At 40.9% G+C, this 27,664-nt stretch overlaps 1 protein-coding gene across 1 annotated transcript in view; it reads right to left on the reverse strand.

Annotated features, from left to right (window-relative positions):
* Positions 1-15,879, reverse strand: part of LOC117820756 (contactin-associated protein-like 5) — a 52,153-nt gene extending 36,274 nt beyond the window's left edge. The window contains exon 1 of the mRNA XM_034694675.1: positions 15,666-15,879. Coding sequence (XP_034550566.1) covers positions 15,666-15,738 — 73 coding nt within the window. The 5' untranslated portion in view covers positions 15,739-15,879. The remainder of the gene's footprint in view (positions 1-15,665) is intronic.
* Between the last annotated feature and the right edge of the window lie 11,785 nt (positions 15,880-27,664).

Below are 27,664 nucleotides of genomic sequence, written 5' to 3' on the forward strand. Positions count from 1 at the left end.
AGAGCCTTGAAAAACATCAGAGAAATGGGAAAGAGATGACAGATGAGAGATACACGAAAGACACGAAAGACATGAGAAACATGAGACGAGAGAGGTGTGAGAGAGATGAAACGCATGAGAGACATGAGACATGAGAGAGAGATGAAAGATGTAATAGACTTGGCAGATCAGAGGGACATGAGAAACATGGAAGACACGAAAGGCATGAGAAACATGAGATGTGTAAGGGTCTTGAAATATGTGAGGCTTGACAGATACAAGAGACATGAGAAAAATGTGAGATGTGAGAGACATGACAGATGAGAGGGACACAAGAAACATGAGAAGTGTGAGATATGAGACACATGAGGCTTGACTGATAATAAAGACATAAGAGCCATAAGGGACATTAGAGACATGAGAGACAGACATGACAGATACTAGAGACATGAGAAATGTGAATGAGATGACAGATGAGTGGTACACGAGACACACGAAAGACATGAAAAACATGAGAAACATGAGATGAGAGATATTAGAGAGAAAGGAACCCATGAGAGCCTTGAGAGACATTAGAGATGAAAGATGTGAGAGACAAGACAGATGAGAGCGACACAAGAAACACGAGAAGAAACATGAGAAGTGTGAGACATGAGAGACATGAGGCTTGACTGATAATAAAGACATAAGAGCCATAAGGGACATTAGAGACATGAGAAATGTGAAAGAGATGACAGATGAGAGGGACACGAGACACCCAAAAGACACGAAAGACATGAGAAACATGAGGCGAGAGAGATGTGAGTGACATGAAACGCAAGAGGGACATGAGAGATAAGAGGGACACGAGAAACATCGAAGACATGAAAGTCATGAGAAACATGAGAAGTGTAAGAGACATAAAATATGTGAGGCTTGACAGATACAAGAGACATGAGAGAATTGTGAGATGTGAGAGACAAGACAGATGAGAGGGACACAAGAAAGATGAAAGACATGAAAGACATGAGAGACACTTGAGACGTGAGACTTGACAGATACTAGAGATATAAAAGATGAGAGAGAGATGAAAGATGTAATAGACTTGGCAGATGAGAGGGACATGAGAAACATGGAAGACACGAAAGGTATGAGAAACATGAGATGTGTAAGGGTGTTGAAATATGTGAGGCTTGACCGATACAAGAGACATGAGAAAAATGTGAGATGTGAGAGACAAGACAGATGAGAGGGACACAAGAAACATGAGAAGTGTGAGATATGAGAGACATGAGGCTTGACTGATAATAAAGACATAAGAGCCATAAGGGACATTAGAGACATGAGAGACAGACTTGAGAAATGTGAAAGAGATGACAGATGAGAGGGACACGAGACACACAAAAGACACGAAAGACATGAGAAACATGAGGCGAGAGAGATGTGAGTGACATGAAACGCATGAGGGACATGAGAGATGAGAGGGACACGAGAAACATGGAAGACATGAAAGGCATGAGAAACATGAGATGTGTAAGAGACTTGAAATATGTGAGGCTTGACCGATACAAGAATTATGAGAGAAATGTGAGATGTGAGAGACAAGACAGATGAGAGGGACACAAGAAAGATGAAAGACATGAAAAGCATGAGAAACACTTGAGACGTGAGACTTGACAGATACTAGAGATATAAAAGATGAGAGAGAGATGAAAGATGTAATAGACTTGGCAGATGAGAGGGACATGAGAAACATGGAAGACACGAAAGGTATTAGAAACATGAGATGTGTAAGGGTCTTGAAATATGTGAGGCTTGACCGATACAAGAGACATGAGAAAAATGTGAGATGTGAGAGACAAGACAGATGAGAGGGACACAAGAAACATGAGAAGTGTGAGATATGAGAGACATGAGGCTTGACTGATAATAAAGACATAAGAGCCATAAGGGACAGTAGAGACATGAGAGACAGACTTGAGAAATGTGAAAGAGATGACAGATGAGAGGGACACGAGACACACAAAAGACACGAAAGACATGAGAAACATGAGACGAGAGAGATGGGAGTGACATGAAATGCATGAGGGACATGAGAGATGAGAGGGACACGAGAAACATGGAAGACATGAAAGGCATGAGAAACATGAGAAGTGTAAGAGACTTGAAATATACAAGAATTATAATAGAATTGTGAGATGTGAGAGACAAGACAGATGAGAGGGACACAAGAAAGATGAAAGACATGAGAAACACTTGAGACGTGAGACTTGACAGATACTAGAGATATAGCCGATGAGAAAGAGATGACTGATGAGAGACACTTGACAGATCAGAGGGAAAGGAAACATGAAAGACACAAAAGACAGGAAGGACATGAGAGACCTGAGAGGTGTGAGACATGAGAGACGTGTTAGAGAGGAGTCAGAACCCTTCACAGGCAGAGTGCTATAAATCCACACATTAGAAATGTTTACAGTCAGATGATAATCTCACTGATGACTCATCATAACTCATAATTCATAATCAGTATTTCACTGTTATTGGAGCCACGAGTCTGAACAGGACCAGGTTGCAGAGCTGTCTTTCCTCCTGAGACAAAGACTGTGGACAGCAGGATGTGTGATGACTCAGCTGCTGTGACCAAATCAAACTGTATTGATCTGTTATCAGGTTAATCTGACTCTCTGCCTCCGGTTTAATCTGCTGTATGGTGCTGGGTTTCAGTCTCAGTGTTTGTCCTTCGTGACCGTAGAGCTCCGTCACACTGATCACTGATTTATCAATGCTAATCTCAAACATGCAGATAATGCAGATAATTCAGATTAATAGAGATGAAGATAATCTCTATGCTCTCAGTGATCAAGGTGAACAAAACATCTGATAACTCCAGATTATCTGACAGGATCCACAGATTAAATATGAAGCTGTAAAATGAAGTTAATCTGTTTGATAATCAGGATGTTTTTAGGTCATTACCGATTTCAACTTCAACTTCATGCAGTCAGAATAAAAATGTCAAAGCACCGTGTGTGTTCAGGTTTTATAAAGTCCAGGTTTGAGAGAGTGAAATGAGATCTTACATGTGTTTGTGTTTCTGAGGGACATTCAGTCGGATGCAGAGACCACAGAGAGGTTTTTATAACTTCATTTAAACTCTTAGATTATTTGTATTTCTGTCATCTTATGAGTTGATTTTGTCTGTTTGAGTTTTTCCTTAGTAGTGTTTTATTTGTAGAGCTTATCTTGTGTTTTCTTCTTGTGCTTGTGTTTCCTGTCTGTATTAGTATATGTTATCCTTGTCTCTTTCCTCTGGTGTTTATTAAAATAATGTAATAATAATATTTTTTATTTGAATAGCTCTTTTAAAAACACATGTTTGCAAAGTGCTTTAAAAAACAAAGCATGGCAGGATTCAGGAGGATGACAGAATTAACCTTTAACTGACAGAGGAGTGTAGAAACTCTAACAATGCAAAAAAGAAAATACAACACAAAATGTTAAAAAGAATAAACGCAATGATGAAACAGCACAGCATTGAATCAGTGTTATAGAGTTGTTTTAAATAAATTGAATATAAAATAAAATAATGAATAAACAAATAAATAAATAATTAAATAATAATTAAATAAATAATAAATAAATAAGTTAAAAGCATTACATGGCAATAAAAAGGTTTTAAGAAAAAGACCACATCACATTAGACAAAATAGAAAAGGGTAGATTAAGAAAATAAAAATAATAAATGCAAATTAAACAAAATAAAGAGGTAAAACAGTAGAGCTAAAAAAATCATTGTTATATTTAAAAAACAGAAAAATAAAATGAATGACTTCATAAGATGAAAATCTAAAAAAATAAAACAAATATATAATAAATAAATAAATTAAGGCATTAAAGAACACATTTTCTTTTAAGGACACGACATTATAACAGATAAAAAAGAAGAGGATAGATTAAAAAATTTAAATAACAAAGGAAAAAGGAAATAATCATACAATAAATAAATTCCAATTAATTAGTTAAATAAATAAATAATGAGTGACTCATATCTTGTGTTTTATTATTTGCTACCTTGTTGTGTTGTTGTGTTGTATATTGTGTCTCTGTACTTCCTGTGTGAATTATCCTCCTGTGTGTTCCTGTTCCCTCGTTAGTGATTATCTACACCTGTCCCTCGTTGTTCACACCTGTGTCTCCTCACTCGTTAGTGTCCTTGTGTTTTTCAGTCGTCTCCTCCTCCCTGTGAATCCTTGTGTTTTCTTGAGTTTCTTGTTTCTCATTGACTTTGATTTTAGTAAGTTTATGTTTCTTTCTTTTTGTTATTAAATCTTTGATCTTCTGCACACGGGTCCTCCGCTTTGTTTCTACCTGTTGTGACAAAAACTAAGCATCGATTTGAGAAAGTGACGTTTAAAATGGATGAAATCTGTGTCCTGTAGTTTGTGAGATTATTCTTTTAGAAACAGAAAAAGTTTTCATAACTTTGGAAATAAAAATAAAGATTGTTTATTCCAGCAGTCTGAGGAGAGACAGTTAGATCCAGGTAGACCGAAGAGAGGACCCGAATGCAGACAGAGAGGAGGAGCTGCTCCTGTATCTTCTATAATCCATTTTAACTTGTTGACAGTCTGAACTGTTTTGACAGTAAAGAACTCTGAATGATAAACTCCAATACAGATAAATGTGGCCGTGCTGAGAGTGAGACAGTAATGCGGTGTGTATGTTTTAATCTCCTGTCAGCGTTTGTATGTTTTCTCCACCTGGTCCTGAAGTTTCAGCTCCTCTGAGTGTCTGCTGTGAGTTTTATGTTTCTGGAGTCTGAGGGGAGAAAAACACCAGAGGAGGAGAGGAGGAGAGGAGGAGAGGAGGAGAGGAGGAGAGGAGGAGGTGTTGGTCTATCTGTAAATGACGTCATCCTCTCTTCACCATCATGGACTCCCACAGCAGGAGCTCAAAGACTCACAGAGCAGGAGTAATCTGCAGAGAGTCTGCTCACTGAGCTCATTACAGCGTTAAATATTAAACCAGAGAGGCACCAGTAAGAAAATTGGTATGATGCAGCATGAAAATCACAAGTTCAAAAACTGGAGGTAAAGAGTGCAACCGGCAAAAAAAAACTGGGAAAGATACTGAACGCAAGAAATCATTTCCTTCTTTTTAGAAAACAGAAAGAAATTTAGAACAATACATAAAAAAACACAAGTTCCAAAATTGGAACAATGCAGAGATAAACCAGCAAGAACATTGGCATATTGAGATTGAGAAGCAACATTTTGGAAACTAGATAAATGCAGGGAAGTTAATTTTTAATTGATTTTATTTTAATGATTTTACTCTTTTTTTTTAAGTGGTATTTTTGGGCATTTTCGCCCTTTATTTGCACTGCAGATAGCAACCTCAGTGTGGAGCTCCTCTGTACTTGTGTTGTTTTGTGTGTTTCTTTTGCCTTAAGCCACTCTATATGCCTCACTTTCACCAGAGACGATCCTCTAAAACAGGGGTGTCAAACTCAAATACAGTCATGGCCAAAAGTTTTGAGAATGACACAACTATTAATTTTCACAAAGTCTGCTGTTTCAGTTTTTATAATGGCAATTTGCATATACTCCAGAATGTTATGAGGAGTGATCAGCTCAACTGTAATTAATTGCAAAGTCCCTCTTTGCCTTGAAAATGAACTTTATCACCAAAAACACATTTCCACTGCATTTCAGCCCTGCCACAAAAGGACCAGCTAACATCATTTCAATGACACACAGGTGTCACACACATTAACACAGGTGTGGGTGTTGATGAGGACAAGGCTGGCGATCAATCTGTCATGATTGAGTGACTGGACACTTTAAAAGGAAGATGGTGCATGACACCATTGTTCCTCATCTGTTAGCCATGGTTACCTGCAAGGAAACACGTGCAGCCATCATTGCATTGCACAAAAAGGGCCTAACAGGGAAGTTTATAGCAGCGAGTAAGATTGCACCTCAGTCAACCGTCTATCGAATTATCAAGAACTTCAAGGAGAGCGGTTCAATTGTTGCCAAACAGGCTCCAGGGCGCCCAAGAAAGTCCAGCAAGCGCCAGGACCATCTCCTGAAGGTGTTACAGCTGCGGGATCGGGCCACCACCAGTGCAGAGCTTGCTCAGGAATGGCAGCAGGCAGGTGTGAGTGCATCTGCACGCATGCAATATGTTTCATCCATTTCTTATTGCTCTGACTGCAGGTGACTAGCTTCATAAGGCTGATGATGAGCGGAGTCGGGTAACGGCTCTCGCGTGCGGGCCCTCGATTGACATGCAGTGCATCGTGGGACTTGTAGTTTTAGTGGTGCGTGCAAAATACTGTCGGGCCAGCTCTATAAATAATTTGATATTATCTCGCGGGCCAAAGGAAATGCCTTGAGTTTGACACATATGCTCTAAAACATCATGCAACACACACCTGATGTATTCCAGACAGTTTTTGAACATACACACTGTTAATAGGACATTTTGGTTGGAGGGGCCGTGTTCCTCTACAAGCACTTCAGGCGGCGCTAACAGGGGGAAGGAGGCTGGCGTTTAGGTGTAAATAAAACAGTAAATAATTAAAGACTCCAGAACAATACATGTGCAATACCTTATAGTTTCCTTTGCAATACTTCAATACCCATGTGCAATAATGTAATTTGGTCTGTAACCTAATTGATCATTATGTTCATCTGTTGAAATGTGCACTCTGGCTTAGGTAAATGTATTTATTTTAATAGTACTGTAATGCTTTTATTGTCACAGATAGTATTTTATTTAGAGCTTTAGATTTAGTTTTCTATATTTATTGCCCTTACTGTCTTATTGTTGAGTACCTGTGTTTCAATCACCATGTCAAAATCCTTGTGTGTGCAAGCTCACTTGGTAATAAAGCTTTCTTCAATCTTGACAGCTGAAGAGAGACAAGAAATGTGGGAGCAGAGAGTGAGGGGAAGACATCCAGCAAATGGTTGAGTCGATCCAGCAACCTCTACAACGAGGACTATAGCCTCTGAATATGGGGCGCATTTAGACCGCTAGGCCCCCGGCGCCCCAGAGGAGAACAAGTTTGAAATTGGAAATGATGCACGAGTGGAAATTGGAAGGAGGAACAGAGAGGAAAGTAAAAAAAAAGCAGAGAAACGAAAGTTCATAATATGGAACAATGCAGAGAGGAACAATTTATGGATTGATGCAGGAAGAACCAGCAGGAAACTATAACAATAGAAACTCTGTCAGAGCTGCTGTCTGACTGTATAAAGATGGATGCTCATGGAGGGAAGTGATGGATGCCCCCCCCCCCCCCCCCCCCCTGTTGTTTGTGTGAGGTAAACACGAGGCCGCTCCTCCTCCTCAGTGTTTCCTCCTGAGCTCAGAGCGTCTCTCCCTGATCCAAGGAGCCTCAGAGGCTCAGCAGCAGCATGAATGAGTAACGCAGCTGTCACTTCACTTCTCCTCATCAGCTCACATCGCTGACGTAAACTGCTGCTACTGCACCCCCAACACAGCCAGGTGTCATGGCCGCCCTCAGAGAGCAGACACAGGACACGAGAGACAATGGTGTCATTAGCGTGAGGGCTGGAAACTCAGCCGCTGGTTACAGACCTACAAACAGTGGCTGGGAGGTGTTGGATGATTTATATATTCATTTTTATATTTTTGCATATAAAAAACACAAACGCAAAGAGTGTCAGGTTGTGTTATGGCTTTTGCATTCATGTTTTTTATTATTGTATTTATGTTTTCCCTTATACAAAGTGCTTTGAATATGCAAATCGTCCGACATCTTCCAGAAACCATAAATGAGGATAAAACACCCTGCCAGATCTAATAGATTTCCATGCTGCGACTTCAGGACCAGATCCAACTCCAAAAGAAAAACTGGTCCATCATCAGAAACAAGCCGAGAGTGAATCAAAGCAGAAACGAATGCAAGGAGAGCAAACAGGAACACTGCAGGCCTGTAGGGGGCGCTGAGAGGGGCAGGATTTGGTGACACATATTTTTTGGAGATTCTGGACTCCAGACGGAGGGCTACGAGAGCTCTGAAGTCCATCCACAAGTTATTTGTCCATCAGAAACCACTCCTCCGTATAATATGACTCAGTTTCTCTGAATCCAAACACTGAAGATGTGTCTTGGGGTGCGTTTAGTAAAAGTTGTACAGAAGTCAGTAAAATCATGCCTACAGAACAAGCGGCAACCTCCGGTCTCAAAATATGAAGCCCATGAAGTGGAAGTGTTATAAATTGCAATTCACCGAGTGTCCACTAGAGGCTGGCTGCAGAAACACAGGAAGCCACATACACACCCATTCAAAGAAGACGATCTTTACAGCAGAAATAAACATGTTTACAGCCTGGTATAAAAAACGGCTTTTCTAATCTCTCTATCGGCACACATAGCTGTTGGCTAGGAGGCTCAAACTCCGCCTCTTTATGTCACACTCTTTCAGCATTTCCAATATGGCTGCCGTCGACAATTGCCTTCAAAACACGCTCAGGAACAGATGGGTGAAGTCACTGATACTACCTCCATTATTTATACAGTCTTTGCCACAGACACACTCCACTAGAGTCTGATTACAGTGAATCCTTTCCTCCTTCAAAAACAAACAAACATACAACAAGACAAAATTCACATCAGAGCGCCCCCTGCAGGCCTGGAGTTCTTGAAGGGGCGGCTGTAGCTCAGGGGGTAGAATCGGTCGTCTATCAATCCGAAGGTTGGTGGTGCGATCCCAGCTCCGACAGTCACATGCCGAAGTGTCCTTGAGCAAGACACTGAACCCCAAATTGCTCCCTCTGTTGTTCAGAGGTGTGTGAATGTGTATGAATGATATTAGCTAACACTGATGGTCCCTTACTATAGCAGCCTCTACCATCAGTGAGTGAATGGGTATGAATGGGTGACTGTGACGAGTAGTGTAAAAAGCACTTTGAGTGGTCAGACAGACTAGGAAAGCTCTATAGAAGTACAAGTCTATTTACCATTTGAATGTGTTTGCATCAGTTGCCTCTATACGCTGTGTTTGTTGTTGTTGTTTGGCTTTTGCATCACATTATTTAATCTGCAGAATATTTCTGATGTTATATGTTTTTGGGGCTTTTCTGAATTTGCTCCCTGCTCCACCTGATGGGAATCTCTCGGGTCTCTGCAGCAAGCTTTTGTCCCCTGTAGGCCACCATACAGACCAGAGAAAGTCTTCTGTGTCTTCTTGATTTAAGTGTAACACCCTTTCACCATGAAATTTTGCTTCAGGCACTTTCAGTCCAACACAAACTCTCGCCCACTCAGCGTCTGCATGTCACAAAAACCGACCGTCAGCAAACCAACATCCAAGAGGAGAACACCTGAAGCCGAGTCCCGGACTACCTCTGTGCTGTGTCACAAAGTTTAACCTCAAAAAGCAGAAGGTGTTTCTGTCAGAGTCAGCCACGAAAAGAGAAAACTGGTGTCCAGAAAGTGTCAGCTAAGGTCTGCACACACTGAACGAGTTTGAAAATGTGAGAGAGCTCGAATATCAAAACAAATACTGACAGATTGATAATTTTTCTGTGTGTGGTGTGCAACGTAGCACACCACACACTTAAAGATTCTTCTCATCAGCAACCAGAAGCCTGACTAAAATGTGACTTTAAAGTAAACAAACATGGCAGCTTTCTTGCACACTAATTGCAGGAGAAGTTTCAGTTCAATTCCTCTCCTCATCAATTTTTGGTGCCACAAATCAACAAGTTGGTTCTCCATGTCTGACATCTGTCTGGGTTTATGCTTTGTGTTCACTTTTATTGTCACAGCTGGGTTTGTTGTGCCTCCTTCTTCAGTCAGCGAGCTTCCTGATTGGCTATCGGTCCGTTCCCTGACAGTGCATGCTCTGCTCAGGGTTCCCACTCTTTTCCAGAGATCATTTTCCAGGACATTTCAAGGACATTTTCAATGATGATCAAGCTGGTATGACAGTCTAAATTTAGTTCCTAAATAGTCTGATATGTTCCTCTCAGTGGAAGTCTACACTGAAGACATGCAGTCTATGGCTATCCATGAAATCATCTCTTACATGCTTAAAAATGATGGCAAATTGATTATAGAACAATGCAACCACAGATGGACAGCACTTCACTTTATTAGTGCAACCAAGCAACAATGATGGGCAACTCTCATCTCAGCTTTCTATTTTCTTAAAAAATATAAAATTAGCAAAGTAAAAAAACTAAAGAGCCAGTAAAGGACTCTGGAAGCTGCCTTACTGAAATAAATAATAATAATAAAAATCAGAGGATCAGTGCATAAACTGACCTAAATAGAACTGAGTGACAAAAATGGCCACAAATGTTGAATAGGGATGTGGTTTTTTTTAACCTTATTAGATCACACACAGTCATGTTGGAATCATTTTCCAGGACAATCTGTGATTTTCCAGGACATTTTACTTTTTCTCCCATTTTCCAGGACTGGAAAACTGGTCAACTGTTTTCCAGGTTTTCCAGTTTTTCCAGGACGCGTGGGAACCCTGTCTGCTGTCTTCGGGATTGAAGATCACAAATATTAAACATGTTTAAAATGTACGATTTCAAGTCGAGGCTGCTGTGATCGTCTTCTGAGTAAATCAGGGGAAGGTAAATCCCTCTTTAACACACCTCACACCTCAGGATGATCTTTAGAGCCATCTGATGATCTAACCTTTCCTGACTTTTATCAGAAGGTGGATTTCTGGCCCAAAATCGTCCCTATGATCTTGTGGTGTGTGTCATACTTTACTAATGCTGAGTCATGACAGAGACCTGAGACGGGCCACATCGAGTCTTTGATGGATCAAGTCTGAGTTCAAATCCACACCACTGCGACTCCCTCACTGCATGACTCACTAACATGAGTTATTTTGTTATATTTGGTTCTAAAGATAAAGATCTTTCTGTTTGAGATTTAATTTTAATGTAAAGTCAGCTACAGAAGAAAACATGTTTCATAGATGTACTTGAAGCTTGAAGCAATCACCAAAGAGAGATGTGATTACAAAAATACAGAAAGAATATCAAAACATGTTTTAGGGTTTTTATAATCCACTACAGGACTCACACAGTCTAACCTTTGACCCCTCTAAAAGCCTCACACTTCCTGGTTATCAGTCCTTCACACTTTAAGTTTTCACAAAACTGGTGCATAACAAAAACAAAGTCACGTTTACGTTTCTCCTTTTTAAAATCATTTCAAAGTCAGACTTGAGTTTCTCTGTAAGTACGTATTTTTCCTGGTTTAAACAAACACTCAACCGACCCGCTGCAGAGTTCATCTCTAGCTTTCTATTTTTTAATCTGTCGTTTATCTGAAGTGTTAGAAATGAGACTGAACATGACAAAGGTGATGGGGAGAACAGTAATCAGTCAAGAGATCAGACTATAAGAGACGACACAAAAACAAAACAATAAAAAGAAAGAAAAATAATGTATTAAAAAGGAGAAAAAAACAACTACTATGGTAAAACGATAGAAAAAAGAAAGATAGAAAGGAAAGAGACAAAGAGAAATACAAAAAGAGAAAGAGAGAAGATAAAGACAAGAGGACAAAGAGGAGATAAAGACAAGAGGAGAAAGAGGAGATAAAGACAAGAAGAGAAAGAGAGGAGATAAAGACAAGAAGAGAAAGAGAGGAGATAAAGACAAGTAGAGAAAGAGGAGATAAAGAGAAGAAGAGAAAGAGGAGATAAAGACACGAAACGAAAGAGGAGATAAAGACAAGAGGAGAAAGAGGAGATAAAGACAAAAAGAGACAAAGAGAAATACAAAAAGAGAAAGAGAGAAGATAAAGACAAGAGGACAAAGAGGAGATAAAGACAAGAGGACAAAGAGGAGATAAAGACAAGAGGAAAGAGGAGATAAAGACAAAGAGGAGAAAGAGGAGATAAAGACAAAAGAGAGAAAGAGGAGATAAAGAAGAAGAGAAAGAGGAGATAAAGACAGAAGAAGAAAGGAGTAAAGACAAGAACAGAAAGAAGAGATAAAGACAAGAGAGAAAGAGAGGGTAAAGACAAGAAGAGAAAGAGGAGTAAAGACAAGAACAGAAAGAAGAGATAAAGACAAAGGAGAAAGAGAGGAGATAAAGACAAAAGAGAGAAAGAGAGGAGATAAGACAAAAAGAGAGAAAGAGGAGATAAAGACAAAGAGAAAGAGAGGAGATAAAGACAAAAAGAGAGAAAGAGGAGATAAAGACAAAGAGAGAAAGAGAGGAGATAAAGACAAAAAGAGAGAAAGAGGAGATAAAGACAAAGAGAGAAAGAGAGGAGATAAAGACAAAAAGAGAGAAAGAGGAGATAACGAGGAGAAAGAGGAGATAAAGACAAGAGGAGAAAGAGGAGATAAAGACAAGAACAGAAAGAGGAGATAAAGACAAGAAGAGAAAGAAGAGATAAAGACAAAAAGAGAGAAAGAGGAGATAAAGACAAGAACAGAAAGAAGAGATAAAGACAAGAAGAGAAAGAAGAGATAAAGACAAGTAGAGAAAGAGGAGATAAAGACAAGTAGAGAAAGAAGAGATAAAGACAAGAAGAGAAAGAAGAGATAAAGACAAGTAGAGAAAGAGGAGATAAAGACAAGAAGAGAAAGACGAGATAAAGACAAGAAGAGAAAGAGGAGATAAAGACAAAGAGAGAAAGAGAGGATAAGAGAAGAAGAGAGGTTTTGTTCTCTGGCCTTGAGAAGAGAGATTTGAGAAGTTGGTTTGTGAATGTGTGTTTGCAGTTGTCTCTCTCTCTCTCTCTCTCTCTCTCTCTCTCTCTGTGTGTGTGTGTGTGTGTGTGTGTGTGTGTTCACGTTGCAGTATGAAAGGTTGTAAAGAATATGAATCACGTATAGAAGATTGACTTCAAACATTCCTTCGCTTTATAAAAAGTGTTTCATGTGTGTCTCCATCAGGATGTTTTTGATTTCATTCTAACTTCATAATTATCCGTCTTGTTATCAACACGTCGAGAATCTAACAACAAACCTGAGAGTGAAATTGATTTTTCTTTTCTATCCAAACAAACTGTTCGTCTTTTGTTGTTTGGAAAAACTAATGGCAGCATCCTTTAGATCTGTATCCAACGATGATATTCTTTCTAAATACCTCATCCTCTCTGAAGCTGCGATCTTTCTCTGGTTAGGTGTTTTCACACACATCAGTGTCTTGAAGTAGGTCCGTCTTTCTTGCAGAACAGAAGAATGGAGCATTAGTTTATCCTTCTCTATAAGGCCTCACTCCACGAGCTGCCTTCTTATTAATGTTCCTCAAACCGTCCGTGGATGTAACCTTCACTCTCATGGACACATCCTGCGTGTCATCCCTCGGTCTCGCTCTGTCTTTGGTTAAAGGGCTTTAATGTTTCGCTCCTTCATCGTAGTCTGAGCTACAAGGTCGGCTAAAACTGGATTATTCTATTGGTTAGGAGGATTTTAAAACCAGGATTAAGGATCATCTAAACAGTGAATTCACATGCTTTACTGCAGGAGGTTGATATCGTATTGATCAACGTGTACCACTCTCTTTTCAAGGACTCCTTTTGAAAAGAGATTTTATATCTTATGGGAATATTCCTGGTGAAATAAAGGCAAAATAAAATGAGTTACACCAGCTGAGCTTACTCTAGTCCTGCTCCAAACTTTAAAATGTTTAATTTAAAAGACAGTTTTGGTGAAGCATTTATTTAAAATCGAGATCAGAGCAGTTTGTACAGTTTGCTGGTTTTTATTCTGACGTACGGAGTCCCACAAGGCTCAGTTTTGGGCCCACTTGTTCAGCCTGCATATTAATTAATAAAATATGTGATGTTCCCTGCATGTTACAATTTATTTTGTACGCTGATGATACTTATATATTTTGTTCTGGAAAGAATTTGAGGTCAATTACAAATACTTTAGTGTGCAAAATGATCAAACTTAAATTAAGAAGTGGTTTCATGGAAATGAGTTTTCCTTGAAGTGGAATAAAACGGAATTCATGATTTTTGGAGATAAAAATCAGAATGATTAAATTATCGTGGTGTCAAATGGTGTTCATGTTGAAAGAGTGTCTGAAGCTACACTTCTGGGAGTGATAATAGATGAAAAACTGACTCAGAAACCTCATACAGATTACATAAATAGATATACGCGTGTGTGTTTTCGGCAGTGCTGAGGACAGCCTCTCTTTGTATTCTGTGCTGTTTTCTTATTTTCCCAGACTTGTAATTAAATGTTAGAGAACATAGTAACAGTCTAACAGCTCACATGTATTAACATTTAAAGATCTAGTTCTTTCTAACTCAAATACAGATTATTACCTCAACATTTAAAGAAGATGTTTGAGTTTCGATCTCATGATGAGGATCATAGACGGATATCTAATTTCAAAGGCCATATGCATGTACCGCATTAAAGCACATGTATGTTTCAGTGTTTGGAGTGATCATGTGAAATTGTAGATGTGCTAAGATAATACTTTATTGATCCTCAGGGGGATACTCGGCTGTTGCTGCAACACAGACATGGTAGCACGAAGTAATACAAGAAGAAGAAGAGTGGAAAGAATGGAGCATCATTAAGAAAAATAAAATAAATTCAGTAAGATAAAAATAAAATTAGAGGTGTAAACAGCTGTTACAAAAAAGGATATATACTTAATAATACAATCTAGAAAAATAACAAAAGATAATAATAATAATAATAATAATAATAATAATAATAATAATAATAATAATAATAATAATAATTAACTTGATTTATTTAGCACTTTTAGTGTTTCACAAAGGAGATGCAGATATATAAAAAGCATATAAAAACAGTAATGGGAGGACAGATGGAAAACAGGACAGGAGAATACAGAAAAATTGCCATGATTTATGGTTCATAAAAAAACCTTCTTATATAAGAAGGTTCTGAGAGATGATATTAAAGCAACTTAGGTTGTGGACTGTCTTATGTTAGTTATACTGATACAGGGCCATTAGGACACGAGATGCAGTCATAGTATAAAAATTATCTGGTCTATATGTTCAATCTGAAAGAATGAGAAATGATGACCTTTATGAGTTAATCTGTGATTGTCTCGGTCTGTTGTTAAAGATAATAATCATTAAAGGGTTAGGCACTGGGATCATCAAAGAGGCAGGTATCATAAGTGTGTCTTCTTCCTGAATATTAAAATTAAAATGGAATGAAATAAAGAAAGAAAGCCCTTAAAAACACAAAGACCTGCATCCAGATTTCCTCCTCAGGCAGAAAGGCGCCCTCTAGTGGCTGCTCAAACTTCACCTGGATCTGTTCATGTGTGTGTGCAGGAGCAAAGTGAAGGTGTGATCAGCCTTCACACACATGTGGCAAAGAAATCATCAGTCAGCTGAAGGAGTGTGTGAGAAATAAGTCCAATGACATTAATTCAGCCTCTAGAACAATGTGTTAATTCAGCCCAATGTGTGTATGTGTGTGTGTGTGTGTGTGTGTGTGCGTGCGTGTGTGTGTGTATGTGTGTGTGTGTGTGTGTGTGTGTGTGTGTTGTCAAAAAATCACTCACAAATGCAAACACACAAACACACAGTATCTTATTTCTGAATGCTGCTTTCAGACCAACAAGCATCAACAGACAAGGGCAGACCTGTGTGTGTGTGTGTGTGTGTGTGTGTGTGTGTGTGTGTGTGTGTGTGTGTGTGTGTGTGTGTGTGTGTGTGTGTGTGTGTGTGTACTCACAGTGCGAGGCAGCAGACGCAGCGCTGAACACAGTGCCGGAGAAGAGCCCACAGAGCAGCAGGAATAGATCCATGATGGAGGGCAGAGAGAGGCTGAGTATATCCGACAGAGAGACACCAGAGTCCGGGGAGAGACAGGCTGCGGCTCCGCTCCTCCTGCTCCCAGCGATGAAGGAGTGATGAAGAGGAGGAGGTGTGAAGGAGAGAGATGCTCCCACGTCGACACTCTGGCACTGTGAGCTACCCCCCCCCCCCCCTCTCTCTCTCTCTCTCTCTCTCTCTCTCTCTCCCTCACAGTCACCCCTCCCTCTCTCCTCCCCCCTTTTCTCTCTCCATTGGTCGAGGTGAAAGAGTCTGTGGTGCTGAAATGTTTCCCACCCTGAGCTGCAGCAGCTGCACCTTTTGATTTAAGTTTCTTCTGTTCCCATCACAAACTACAGAATCTCAGACTTCCTTGAACTCCCACAGGTTTTTAAAATAACTCATTAAATTACCTTTACACTTAAATACTGCAGGTGGACGCTCAAAACATCAGGCAGGTACATTTTAAAGCTAACACAGAGGAGAGACTGAATTTAAGTTTCTGGATTAAATCAACACAAACTGCAACGCTTCATTTTTATTATAAGACATTAAGTAATAAAATCCAGACTGGACACATCATCTACTGTCATAAAAATCAATGCATCATTACAGAGAAGTGATAACAAACCATGAATAATAATGAATATCAAAGTGCTTTCCATAAAACAACACAATAATAATAAATATTAAAAGTCAGAGTGAAATATGAACCAGGTGTGTGTGTATCCTCCTCATGTACTCAGCCTAGGTGTGTCATGATATCAGAATTTCACAGAGCTGAACAAGATGTCAAGACACTTATTTATTAGCATGATTTATTCTGTCTTATAATTGTATCTTTGTTTTATTCTAGAGGTTTTAATTTGTTTATTTTTATTCATATATCTCCTTGTATGACATTCCTCTCTCTCCTTTAAATTATGGGTATCAGAGCTGGAGTTCTTTCATATCATGTTGATTGTTTGTCAGTTCTAATGTTATGTAACTAAATGTCAAACTGGATGTCATCATCTTGCTGCAAGACAAATCTACCTACGGGTATAAATAAAGTAACCTGAACATGAACCTGAGATAAGATAAGATATTCCTTTATTCGTCCCAAAACAGGGACATTGAAAGTGTTACAGCAGCAAAGTAGATAGTACTAAACAGTATAAGGTAAACAAGAGAAAATAAAATAGCAATTATAAAAACATTAGTAGCAATTAAAAAAGTTTTTAACCCTCCTGTTATAATTGTTTCTCAGGAACAGCAATAATGCTCCTGGATCAATTTGACCTGAGCATATTCAATTATCCAAAAGTGTCAGAACCCAAAAAATCCCAATACATTTTTTTTTTATCTCATTATTAACTCCATTACTAACCATTTAAATCTACATTTGGTGCAATGGTGTTCTTTATTCTCACAGATCATGGTTCAATGAGGATAACTCACTTCTTTTTTTTATATGAAAATTCACATTAAACTATTTTTAGCTGGTTTGGAAGGCATATATCGCCTAAATTGTGAAATGAACCATTTTAATGGTATATGTTGATTTCACTTATTAAGCCAAGCAAAGACGTTTCATACCGAAAAAATACTTTTAACATTTTTTTTTTTAGATTTTTGAACTTTAAAAAGGGTCAATTTGACCCACAACATAACAGGAGGGTTAAAAGGAAAAAAAAGTGATTAAAAAGTAAATTAGCACATCCAATCCTGATTTTATCGCTATATTTATGGGAAAAAAAACCAAAGTAATCAGTCGGCTTAATCTTCATCTTTACTGTTCCTCTCTTCTTTAGTTAAATACTGAACACGAGCAAAGGGAGGAGAGAGTCTGTAACCTTAAGTGTACAAAATGTACAAGAAAAAACAAGCACTTAATATTCAAAGCTTCATCTGAAAACATTTCACTTCTCCGTGGAAGGCTTCTTCATTTCATTTCTGACCAGACTTGGGACAGAGCTAGAAAATATGAGCCTCTAACATTCGCTGGCGTAGTCACATAGGGTCGATAGTAGAGTCGCCATACTGCATACTGCATTTGAAGGTAGTCTGTAGTGTGACAGTTCTGTTGGATCTGGTCTGCAGGATGCTTGGTCAAGCGTCACTGGATTTCCAGTTTCAGAAAGCAGAAACAACAACGGCCAAGCTGATAGAGAAACTGCTTACTTAGCATCACTTATGATATAAACAGTTAAGAAGTGGTTTATATGGAATTTAATAATATTCACAGCACCTAAAAACAAAGCGCCCCAATGAAAATTGATGACAGTGTTGTACCTTGGAGACAAATGGTGCTTTAGGCCAACCACCTCTGTTAAGAGAAGGATGTTCAAGCTTAACAAAGAAGGCTTCCTTAACTCCTCTTTCAGACTAACATCTGACAACAATATGCAGATTAAATCAAAATCATCAGCTGGAACAGGGACGGGGAGTTAATACCTTTGGCTTAACGTCAATAGATCATTTCATGTGACCACAAACACCCCGTCTTTTTAAATTGGAATAACTCCTAAATTAATCCTAAGTCCAAAAAGTTCCTCCCCAGAGTACCTCGCTTTCATCTGTCATATCCTCTGACATGATTGGTGCTGCAGTAGAATCCACAGGCTGGCTAGCTGATGACCGAGTCTTCTTCTTCTGTTGCTCCTTCTGCTTCCTTTCATGTGTCTGTTTCACGGCGGGTGGCAACCAAGCGGCAGCATCCGGTCTTAAAATATGAAGCCCATACTGAAGTGCTAAAAGCTGCAGTTCATCAAGCGCCCACTAGGAGAAACACCGGAAACCACACACACACCCATTCAAAGAAGACGACCTTTACAGCAGAAATAAACATGTTTACAGCCTGGCTCAAAAAACAGTTTAGGTCTGAGTAGCTCATTTCTCTATCAGCACACATTGTACGGGGGGTGAATTTATTTATAACACCGCAGTTTCAAAGGTATTACACTTACAAGTTTTGCCCAAATAAGGGCGTGGCTGACTTGATTGACAGGCGGGCATCCTGTAGCTGTTAGCAAAGAGACTAAAAGCACACCTCTTTACCTCACACTAGCTTGACAGAAGTTAGGTTAAAGTCAGCATTTCCAGTATGGCACCCGCCGATTATCAGCTTCAAAACAACGCTTCAGAAACAGATGGGTGACATCATGGATACTACGTCCATTTTCTATACAGTCTATGGTGGCAACCAGCGCAAAAAAACCCCACCACCGCCTCCATACTATGGACCAACTAGCTACTATTATAGTATGCACATTTTAGCACAATATTAATATTTAATTTGTTTAGAGAGACAGTTCTCCTTTAAACTCCACCTCGCCCTCTCTCTCTCTGTGGATGATTTCAGCACCACAGAGGTGGACAGCTCCCTCTCTCTCTCACAGGGCAGACAGCCTGTGTCATTGTGTCAGCAGACAAAGACTGTGCACACACATGCATTCACAGTCATAAATAAAAGTAGTGAAGATGTGCATTCAGCTGCGTGTTTGATATTTTAAATGTTGTTTCACCTTCTTTAGAGCTGCCTGCTCTGCAGATTCGTCATTATACAATACATGTGTTTGATAAACACGACACTGAAAAGACTTCAGAGGTCATTCTGCAGAACATCAACCTTTATTTATCGACTCCACAGAAAACTCTGACTAATGTTGAAATAATTTGTACATTTTCTTCGCTAACTGTAAAGAGAAGAGCCCCAGTCTTCGCCTGCTCGCTCCTGCTGGGAGAAAGAGATGAATCAGGTTTAAACTGCTGCCGGCGTCTCTCTAATTGTCACTGAATGTGCTCTCCTTCGTCTTCCTCACAACGACGATGAAAGCTGCGAGCTGCTGCAGCCGACAAACACTAACCATCTCTGTCAGACGTTTTATATTAATTACTCAGATTATGGATCTCGTCTCTAAAGCTAATGTTTCTCCTTTCATCGTCTTTTTTAACTCCCAGCCGCTTTATGGCTCTCTGTCTGCTTCTCTCTGCTCTGAAAAACGCTCATTTGTTCCCTCCGTACTTTCATCTGAACCTCACGCTTCTCTTCATATGGTCCAAACGCCTGGACGGGAAACTCGGAGGAGCTCATCAGCATGGAGAGGAAGAAAAACAGAGAAGCTCCACGAGGACTTAAAACAAGAACTCATTTAACATTTAGTGGATGATAGAAAACCTTTTTTTAAAATGACTTTTCTACAGGTTTCTAAATATGATGTGTTTCCATATGATGTTATTGTTCAGGCTTAGTGACTCATAGTAAAGAAACCAAGCAGCCAACAGTCTGCAGGCTGGTTTATCAGAGTCTGTGTGGATGCATCTGTAGGAATTCATTAAACTAGAGACCACTTAGTGAGAATACTGTTTCTCCAGTCTCTGAATTAAGCTGCAGGTTAACACCAAGCAGGAACATCCAGTACTGCAAAAAGAAGCCAACACTGCAGTCCCAAAAACTGCAGTTCCTTGAGTGACCACTTGAGGCTGCTGCTAAAAGTGGATCTTTCATGGAAGGAAAGCAAAGCATGCTAACTGAGCAGCAAGTCCCAAAAACTGCAAATAAACTGCATTTGGCCAAGTAAGGGTTACATCAGACTTCCTAGAGACCCAAGTCCGGTCTCTCTCAGATCTTCTGCATTCTCAGAACGCAGCATGGAGCAGGACCGCCGGACAGCTGGAGTCATGTGACCGAGGTTTTTCCCACGGTAATCACTGAATCAAGGATTCTCCTCCTCCTCCTCCTCTCCTCATCCATGTTGTCTTTCTGGTCCTCTGAAAACCTCTGACCTGTTGACTCCAGGCCTGGCTCGGCTCATCATGACTTTGGTTTGTTGTTGTAGTTAAGTGAAATACGATCTGGTGATAACACAGAGTGTTTTATTCTGAAAATTAACCGGATGTTTTCATTTTGTTTTGGTGAAACCTGACTTCCTGTCCCGCTCCATCTGCTCTGTTGAGAGTGATGCGTCGTGCTCCGGCATACGGCACAAATAGAAGTCTTGTGTATCTGATCCGGAGGACTCCGACCTGCCGGATCAGAGACGCAGCCGGAACACAACGGAGCGGATCCAGTGGAAGTTAACACATTGACTAGAATAGAACCTATCAGATCTGGTGCTGTGGATAATAAACTTTGAGGATGAGACTGAAGGTGATTTTGATACAGATCTCATTTCCACACTGTGAGAGTGTGTGTGACACAGACTGCAGGAGGGTGAAGCTGACCTGCACACTCCACGTTTCACACCATCACAGTGCTCTCAGATCTCCTCCTCACTCACAGCCGGTTCATCCCCTCTGATGACCTCTGACGTGAACACCTGAACAGGTGTCATGTGCTCAACAGCTTCCTCTCCGACTGTTTCCTGAGCCCGACATGAGGAGGAGGTGTCACACTCCCTCCCACCTCTGATGCTGTCAGATCTGCTCTCTGTCCTCTTCACTCAGAACCTTTGAGTGACCCTGAGATTCAGCCTCACTCCTCTTCCTCCCTCCATGAGGGCTCCACAGACTTCAACAATCACGTCCTGCAAGGTCTGACAAAAAGAGTGAGGAATAAAACACAAAGACTTTACAATAAGGGAATAAATACACATGGAAACAGACAGAATTAGGATTTAAACGATGAATGAGGGCTACAATCAATCTACAATGACAGCAGTATGAAGATGGAACAAAATGCAAGAAGAAGCAAATGCAAGAGGGAAAAAGATGAAAACAATTCAACAAAAAATGCACAAAAGAAAACAGAAACATATGGATTTTTTTATCAATATTTCATTTAATTAAGGGAATAATAAAATATTGAAAAAAAATCATGGAAGAAAAAATGCAAAAGGAGGAAAAAGTGCATTAAAAAATGTAGAAAAATATTGAAGAATAAGAGGAAAAAGGAGAACCATTTTATCCTTTTATCTAAATAAGGAAGCAGGCGGTCATTCTGAGGTTGTGAAGAGCTTATAGAATAATAGAGTGAGTTTTATGTCACTATCTTTACATTAACCTCCGTCCTCTAAATACATATGAAATAAGCAGCTTTAGAAACAGAAACCCAGCCACGAGGTCGAGCTGCAGTCATAGATGTTGTTCTCTCACAGCTCCGTGTTGGTTCTGTCGTTCCTCTGAGAGGAACAGGAGAACAGATAACCTGAGGCTGATCAAACTGCTGCGGGACTCAGTATTAATCTAATTAAACCTGAATACAAGAGCAGCTTGATTAAGACAGTCACCAGGATACCTTCAGGATGAGTCATTGTTAAAAATGAGTCATTGTTTATTCCATCTGAAAGGAGAAGAAGAAATAAAATGAACCCCTCCTACAAGAACAAGAGAGAGAGGACAAGTGGACAAGATCTAATTTATAACACTCCAGGATTACTGACGTGTGTGTGTGTGTGTGTGTGTGTGTGCGTGTGTGTGTGTGTTCCTCAGACATAAAGCAAACATAGATGTAACTGTCCTCTCAGTCCTGTCGTATTGAACCTGTGAAGGTTTCCTCGCCGTGCAGGATCGATAAACCGATCAGAGCACGGTGAGGACTCAGCTGTGACCGCGGCCCTGAAATGTTTCTGTAGAAACAGCTGATCCTGAAAATGCAGCTCCCACGTTAACTCAGCGACCGCAGAGAGACGAAAACACTGCAGTGAGGGAAGATCTGCTGCCTTTAAAGGGTCTTAAAAAATGTTTCAATACACAACATGAGGTGTGATGCAGACTAAAGATGGAGGTCACCTGACTTCAACTTCCTTCCTGCTTATCAAGAAACAGGCAAAGAAGTGAAGCTAAGGGCATAGCCTAGCTACCTGGATAACAGCCCAAAAAAACTACCTGTAACTCAGAGGCCACGCCCCTAATTACACTTAAACCCTACAGACAAATTCCATCGGATCTGTGTCCGGTCCGTCTCTGATCTGCCACAGAACTGAATTTGATAGATTTATAATCTAGTCAATGTGTTAACTTCCACTGGATCAACTCGGTTGCGTTCCGGCTTCTTCTCTGATCCGGCAGATTAGGGTTAGGGTTAGGGTTACGATTAGGGTTAGGGTTAGGGTTAGGATTAGGGTTAGGATTAGGGTTAGGGTTAGGGTTAGGGTTAGGATTAGGGTAAGGATTAGGGTTAGGGTTAGGAGTTGGGGTTAGGGACCGGGTTAGGGTTAGGGTTAGGATTAGGGGTGGGGTTAGGGTTAGGGTTAGGGTTCGGGTTAGGGTTAGGGTTAGGGGTGGGGTTAGGGTTAGGGTTAGGGTTCGGGTTAGGGTTAGGGTTAGGGTAAGGGTCAGGGTTAGGGTTAGGGTTAGGGTTAGGGTTAGGGTTAGGGTTCGGGTTAGGGTTAGGGTTAGGGTTAGGGTAAGGGTCAGGGTTAGGGTTAGGAAAGGTTAGGGTTAGGGTTAGGGTTAGGGGTGGGGTTAGGGTTAGGGTTAGGGTTAGGGTTAGGGTTCGGGTTAGGGTTAGGGTTAGGGGTGGGGTTAGGGTTAGGGTTAGGGTTCGGGTTAGGGTTAGGGTTAGGGTAAGGGTCAGGGTTAGGGTTAGGAAAGGTTAGGGTTAGGGTTAGGGTTAGGGGTGGGGTTAGGGTTAGGATTAGGGTTAGGGTTAGGATTAGGGTTAGTGTTAGGGTTAGGGTTACGGTTAGGGTTAGGATTAGGGTTAGGGTTAGGGTTAGGGTTAGGGTTAGGGTTAGGGGTGGGGTTAGGGTTAGGATTAGGGTTAGTGTTAGGGTTAGGGTTACGGTTAGGGTTAGGATTAGGGTTAGGGTTAGGGTTAGGATTAGGGTTAGGGTTAGGGTTAGGATTAGGGTTAGGGTTAGGGTTAGGATTAGGGTTAGGGTTAGGGTTAGGGTTAGGGTTAGGATTAGGGTTAGGGTTAGGGTTAGGATTAGGGTTAGGGTTAGGGATAGGATTAGGGTTAGGGTTAGGATTAGGGTTAGGGTTAGGGTTAGGATTAGGATTAGGGTTAGGGTTAGGGATAGGATTAGGGTTAGGGTTAGGATTAGGGTTAGGGTTAGGGTTAGGATTAGGGTTAGGGTTAGGGATAGGATTAGGGTTAGGTTAGGGTTAGGGTTAGGATTAGGGTTAGGGTTAGGGTTAGGGTTAGGGTTAGGATTAGGGTTAGGGTTAAGGTTTAGGGTTAGGGTTAGGGTTAGGGTTAGGATTAGGGTTAGGGTTAGGGTTAGGGTTTGGATTAGGGTTAGGGTTAGGGTTAGGGTTAGGATTAGGGTTAGGGTTAGGGATCGGATTAGGGTTAGGGTTAGGGTTAGGGTTAGGATTAGGGTTAGGGTTAGGGTTAGGATGAGGGTTAGGGTTAGGGTTAGGGTTTGGGTTAGGATTAGGGTTAGGATTAGGATTAGGGTTAGGGTTAGGATTAGGGTTAGGGTTAGGGTTAGGGTTAGGGATCGGATTAGGGTTAGGGTTAGGGTAAGAACCAGAACCAAACTCAAGCAAACAGAACCCTAACCAAACTAAAGCAAACCGAACCAGAACCGAACCAGAACCGAACCAGAACCGAACCAGAACCAAATTTAAGCAAACCGAACCAGAACCGAACCAGAACCGAACCAGAACCGAACCAGAACCGAACCAGAACCGAACCCAACAAGAACCCAACCCGAACCGAACCCGAACCGAACCCAACCAGAACCGAACCCGAACCCAACCAGAACCCAACCAGAACCGAACCAGAACCGAACCAGAACCGGACCAGAACCGAACTCAAGCAAACAGAACCAGAACCAAACTCGAGCAAACAGAACCAGAACCAAATTCGAGCAACCAGAACCAGAACCAGAACCAAATTCAAGCAAACAGAACCAGAACCAAACTCGAGCAAACAGAACCAGAACCAGAACCAAATTCAAGCAAACAGAAACAGAACCAAACTGGAGCAAACATTATTAATGTCCTCAGGTTGGCATTGAGTAAAATCAGATGCCTCAGCTTGGATGGTCTGATCCGGTTTCTCCTCTCAGTGAGTATTTGCCCGGTCTTTGAGAAGAACCCTAACCCTAACCCTCTCAGAAGGAACAGATGAAGCCACGATACACAGCCTCCCCTCCATCACCTGTATCCTATATCCTCACATGTGATTGGCCGCATGGCCGCCATGCTGACCAATCAGAACAAAGTTCTGCTGTGAGCAGAGCTGGGGCTGAGCACTGAGAGAGCTAAGCAGGGAAAGGAACAAACTGGGAGCCGGCTCTCTCTCGATGTGAGCCGGCTCTTCTGATTCACTATAAAGCATCGACTCTCAGAGCCGCAGCTTTTGATCATGACACATCACTACTGTGATTAATCTGTGTTACAATTATGAGGGGGTCCTTGGACAATTTTCTCACCTGTAAGGGGTCCCTGGCTCCAAAAAGTTTGAGAACCCCTGCTCTAGTGGACACTCCTGGAACTGCAATAAGGATGTCGCAGCTTGTCTCAGACTGCTTCCTTTGTTTTCTCTGATTTGGTAAATTAGTAAAAGAATCCCAGCACTTTAAGTCCCAGGAACTACTTCTCAGGACTCCTGAGGTTCCTGCAGCAAAGGTTTTAAAGTGTGTGAAGAAATCCCTATGATGTTATTTTTTAAAGAAGGACAGACACGGTGTTGGACGCTCCAAAGATTGTGTGTTATGTTAGAATAACCCTAAATTAAAACAATCTTGTTTTAAGACGGAGCAGGTTGTGCCCTGATATTTGATTAGTAATTATAATTTAACACTGAAGCCGAAAGAGCGTGCTCCAAGCATTAATCACAGCTGACAGGCGTGACTTTATTAGATTAAAGAAAGAATCCAACAGCTGTTTTAATTCCATCTCCTTCTACAGATCTCAGGTTATCTTGTGTCGGTGCCTGGGGACCGGGTGGAGTTTTCTCAGCTGATGGAGGAGCCGCAGTAGAGACAGTGAGACCGTCACCCTGTGTGCTGTGGGTTTAACGGAGAGCAGCCCTGAGCTCCGGCTGATGATTCACTCTGGCTGTGTGTGATGGAGTCTGGGGTTAGAGCAGAGCAGCAGTTACAGTCTCTGAGGGAGAGAGATGAGCTCCTGATGAGTGAGCAGGGAGGAACGGGAGGAATAAACTGTGAACGAACCCAGAGGCCATCGAGTGTCTGATGCAGTGTCCACAAACATTTCTGCAATCCCTGCACCAGGAGGAGGAGCAGCAGCCAGCCCGCTTTAAACACAGTCACTGTATGGATCAATATCAGGACTGTAATCAATATAATGTCTCACTGTTTATTTTTAATGTGAACTAATGGTTTGTATTTTTAGGATCCTGTTGATTTATCTGCTGTGGAAGAATCAAACAGAGAATAATGAGCATGAGAGGCAGAGTGAGGATTTAAAGGGAAGGAAACCGGAAATGTAAATGCTCAATATACAACTTCTGAGGCTGCCGACACGCTAGACGACTTCTAGATCTCAACTGATTGTTGGCAGTTTCTAACCTTAGAACTTTCTGGAGTCCTTGAGCTCCCTTGTCTCGTAGGTTCCTCTGGATCTCTGCCGTAGATTCTTTTTTTGGGTCTGTCATTCATCCTTTCTTTCTTTCTTTCTTTCTTTCTTTCTTTCTTTCTTTCTTTCTTTCTTTCTTTCTTTCTTTCTTTCTTTCTTTCTTTCTTTCTTGCTGTCCGTCTTTGTTTGTTTGTTTCTTGCTGTCCCTCTTTCTTACTTTCTTTTTTCTTTCTTTCTTTCCTTCTGTCTTTCTTTCCTTCTTTCTTTCTTTCTTTCTTTCTTTCTTTCTTCATCCATGTTTCCTTCACTATTTATTCTCCTCTTTTTCTTTCTTCTGGTCTCCCTCTCTTTTCTATTTTCTTAGACCTTTCTGGAGTCCCTGAGCTCCCTTGTCTCGTAGGTTCCTCTGGATCTCTGCTGCTGTGGACGTGCCAGACTCCAGCTGCTACAACTACTACTATCCGTCTCCCCACTATCATCTCTCTCTCTCTTCATCTCCCTCTATCCCTCTCTCCAACACGGTCTCAGCAGATGTGTGTCTAACATGAGTCTGGTCCTGCTGGAGGTTTCTGCCTGTTAAAGGAAGTTTGTCCTTGCCACTGTAACTTGCTAAATGCTGCAAAGTGCTCTGCTCATGGTGGATTAAGATGAGATCAGAGAGAGTCTGGTCTGATGGTCTGAGGCTCGTTTAAATGATAGATCACACTCACCTTTTATACGCTTCACAACAGCGTCACACAATCTCGGCTATGTGATGGTCTCTATGAACACTGGGTCAATATTTGGCAACATCCTGGTCCATTTTAGGCAATGTCCTGGTCCTTTGACAACATTGATTGATATTCCTCAAGAGCATCCTGTGGCTCCCTTCCCAGTTCCACACACACACATACCCTCTCAAGTTTCCCGTATCTTATTGTTGCTAGCCAAGTAAGATGTTCATCTACCCCCAACACGTGATGTTCCAGGTCGGAGTGACCCGGCACTACTTAAGAACTTCTGGGAACTTCTAACATTTCTAACACAATGGTAACAGCTGCACAAGGCTTGGATGTCCCAGCTTGTGGCCTTATACGGATCTGATCCCAACAATATATTGAATCTCCCAATAGGTCCTGTCTGTAATATGGGACTGGATCTGATCCGGTCTTGATGTTGGGTCTTTGTTAATAATAGAACATAGAGTACGGTCTACACCTGCTGTTTGGAAAGAGTCTGAGGAGAACGTTTGTTGGGATTTGGCGCTTTATAAATAAAGATTGATTGACTTAATGTTTGTGGTAATTGTACTATTCTCTTTATGTGTTAGACTTCAAAAAGTGTCCACATAAACAAACAGCCAGCCAAACTCCTTTTCAAGAGCCAGGAAGTGAGCGTCCTTGCTCCTTTAATGACTTTCTCACAGCAGAAAGGTCAAGTTGACAAAACTGAATCAGAGTGAAACTAGAACGAAAATAGAACGACTGCTCTTAGTTATCTGATTTGACAGCAACAGTAAATATT

The sequence above is a fragment of the Notolabrus celidotus genome, chromosome 10, assembly GCF_009762535.1.
Source record: "Notolabrus celidotus isolate fNotCel1 chromosome 10, fNotCel1.pri, whole genome shotgun sequence".
Lineage (NCBI taxonomy): Eukaryota > Metazoa > Chordata > Actinopteri > Labriformes > Labridae > Notolabrus > Notolabrus celidotus.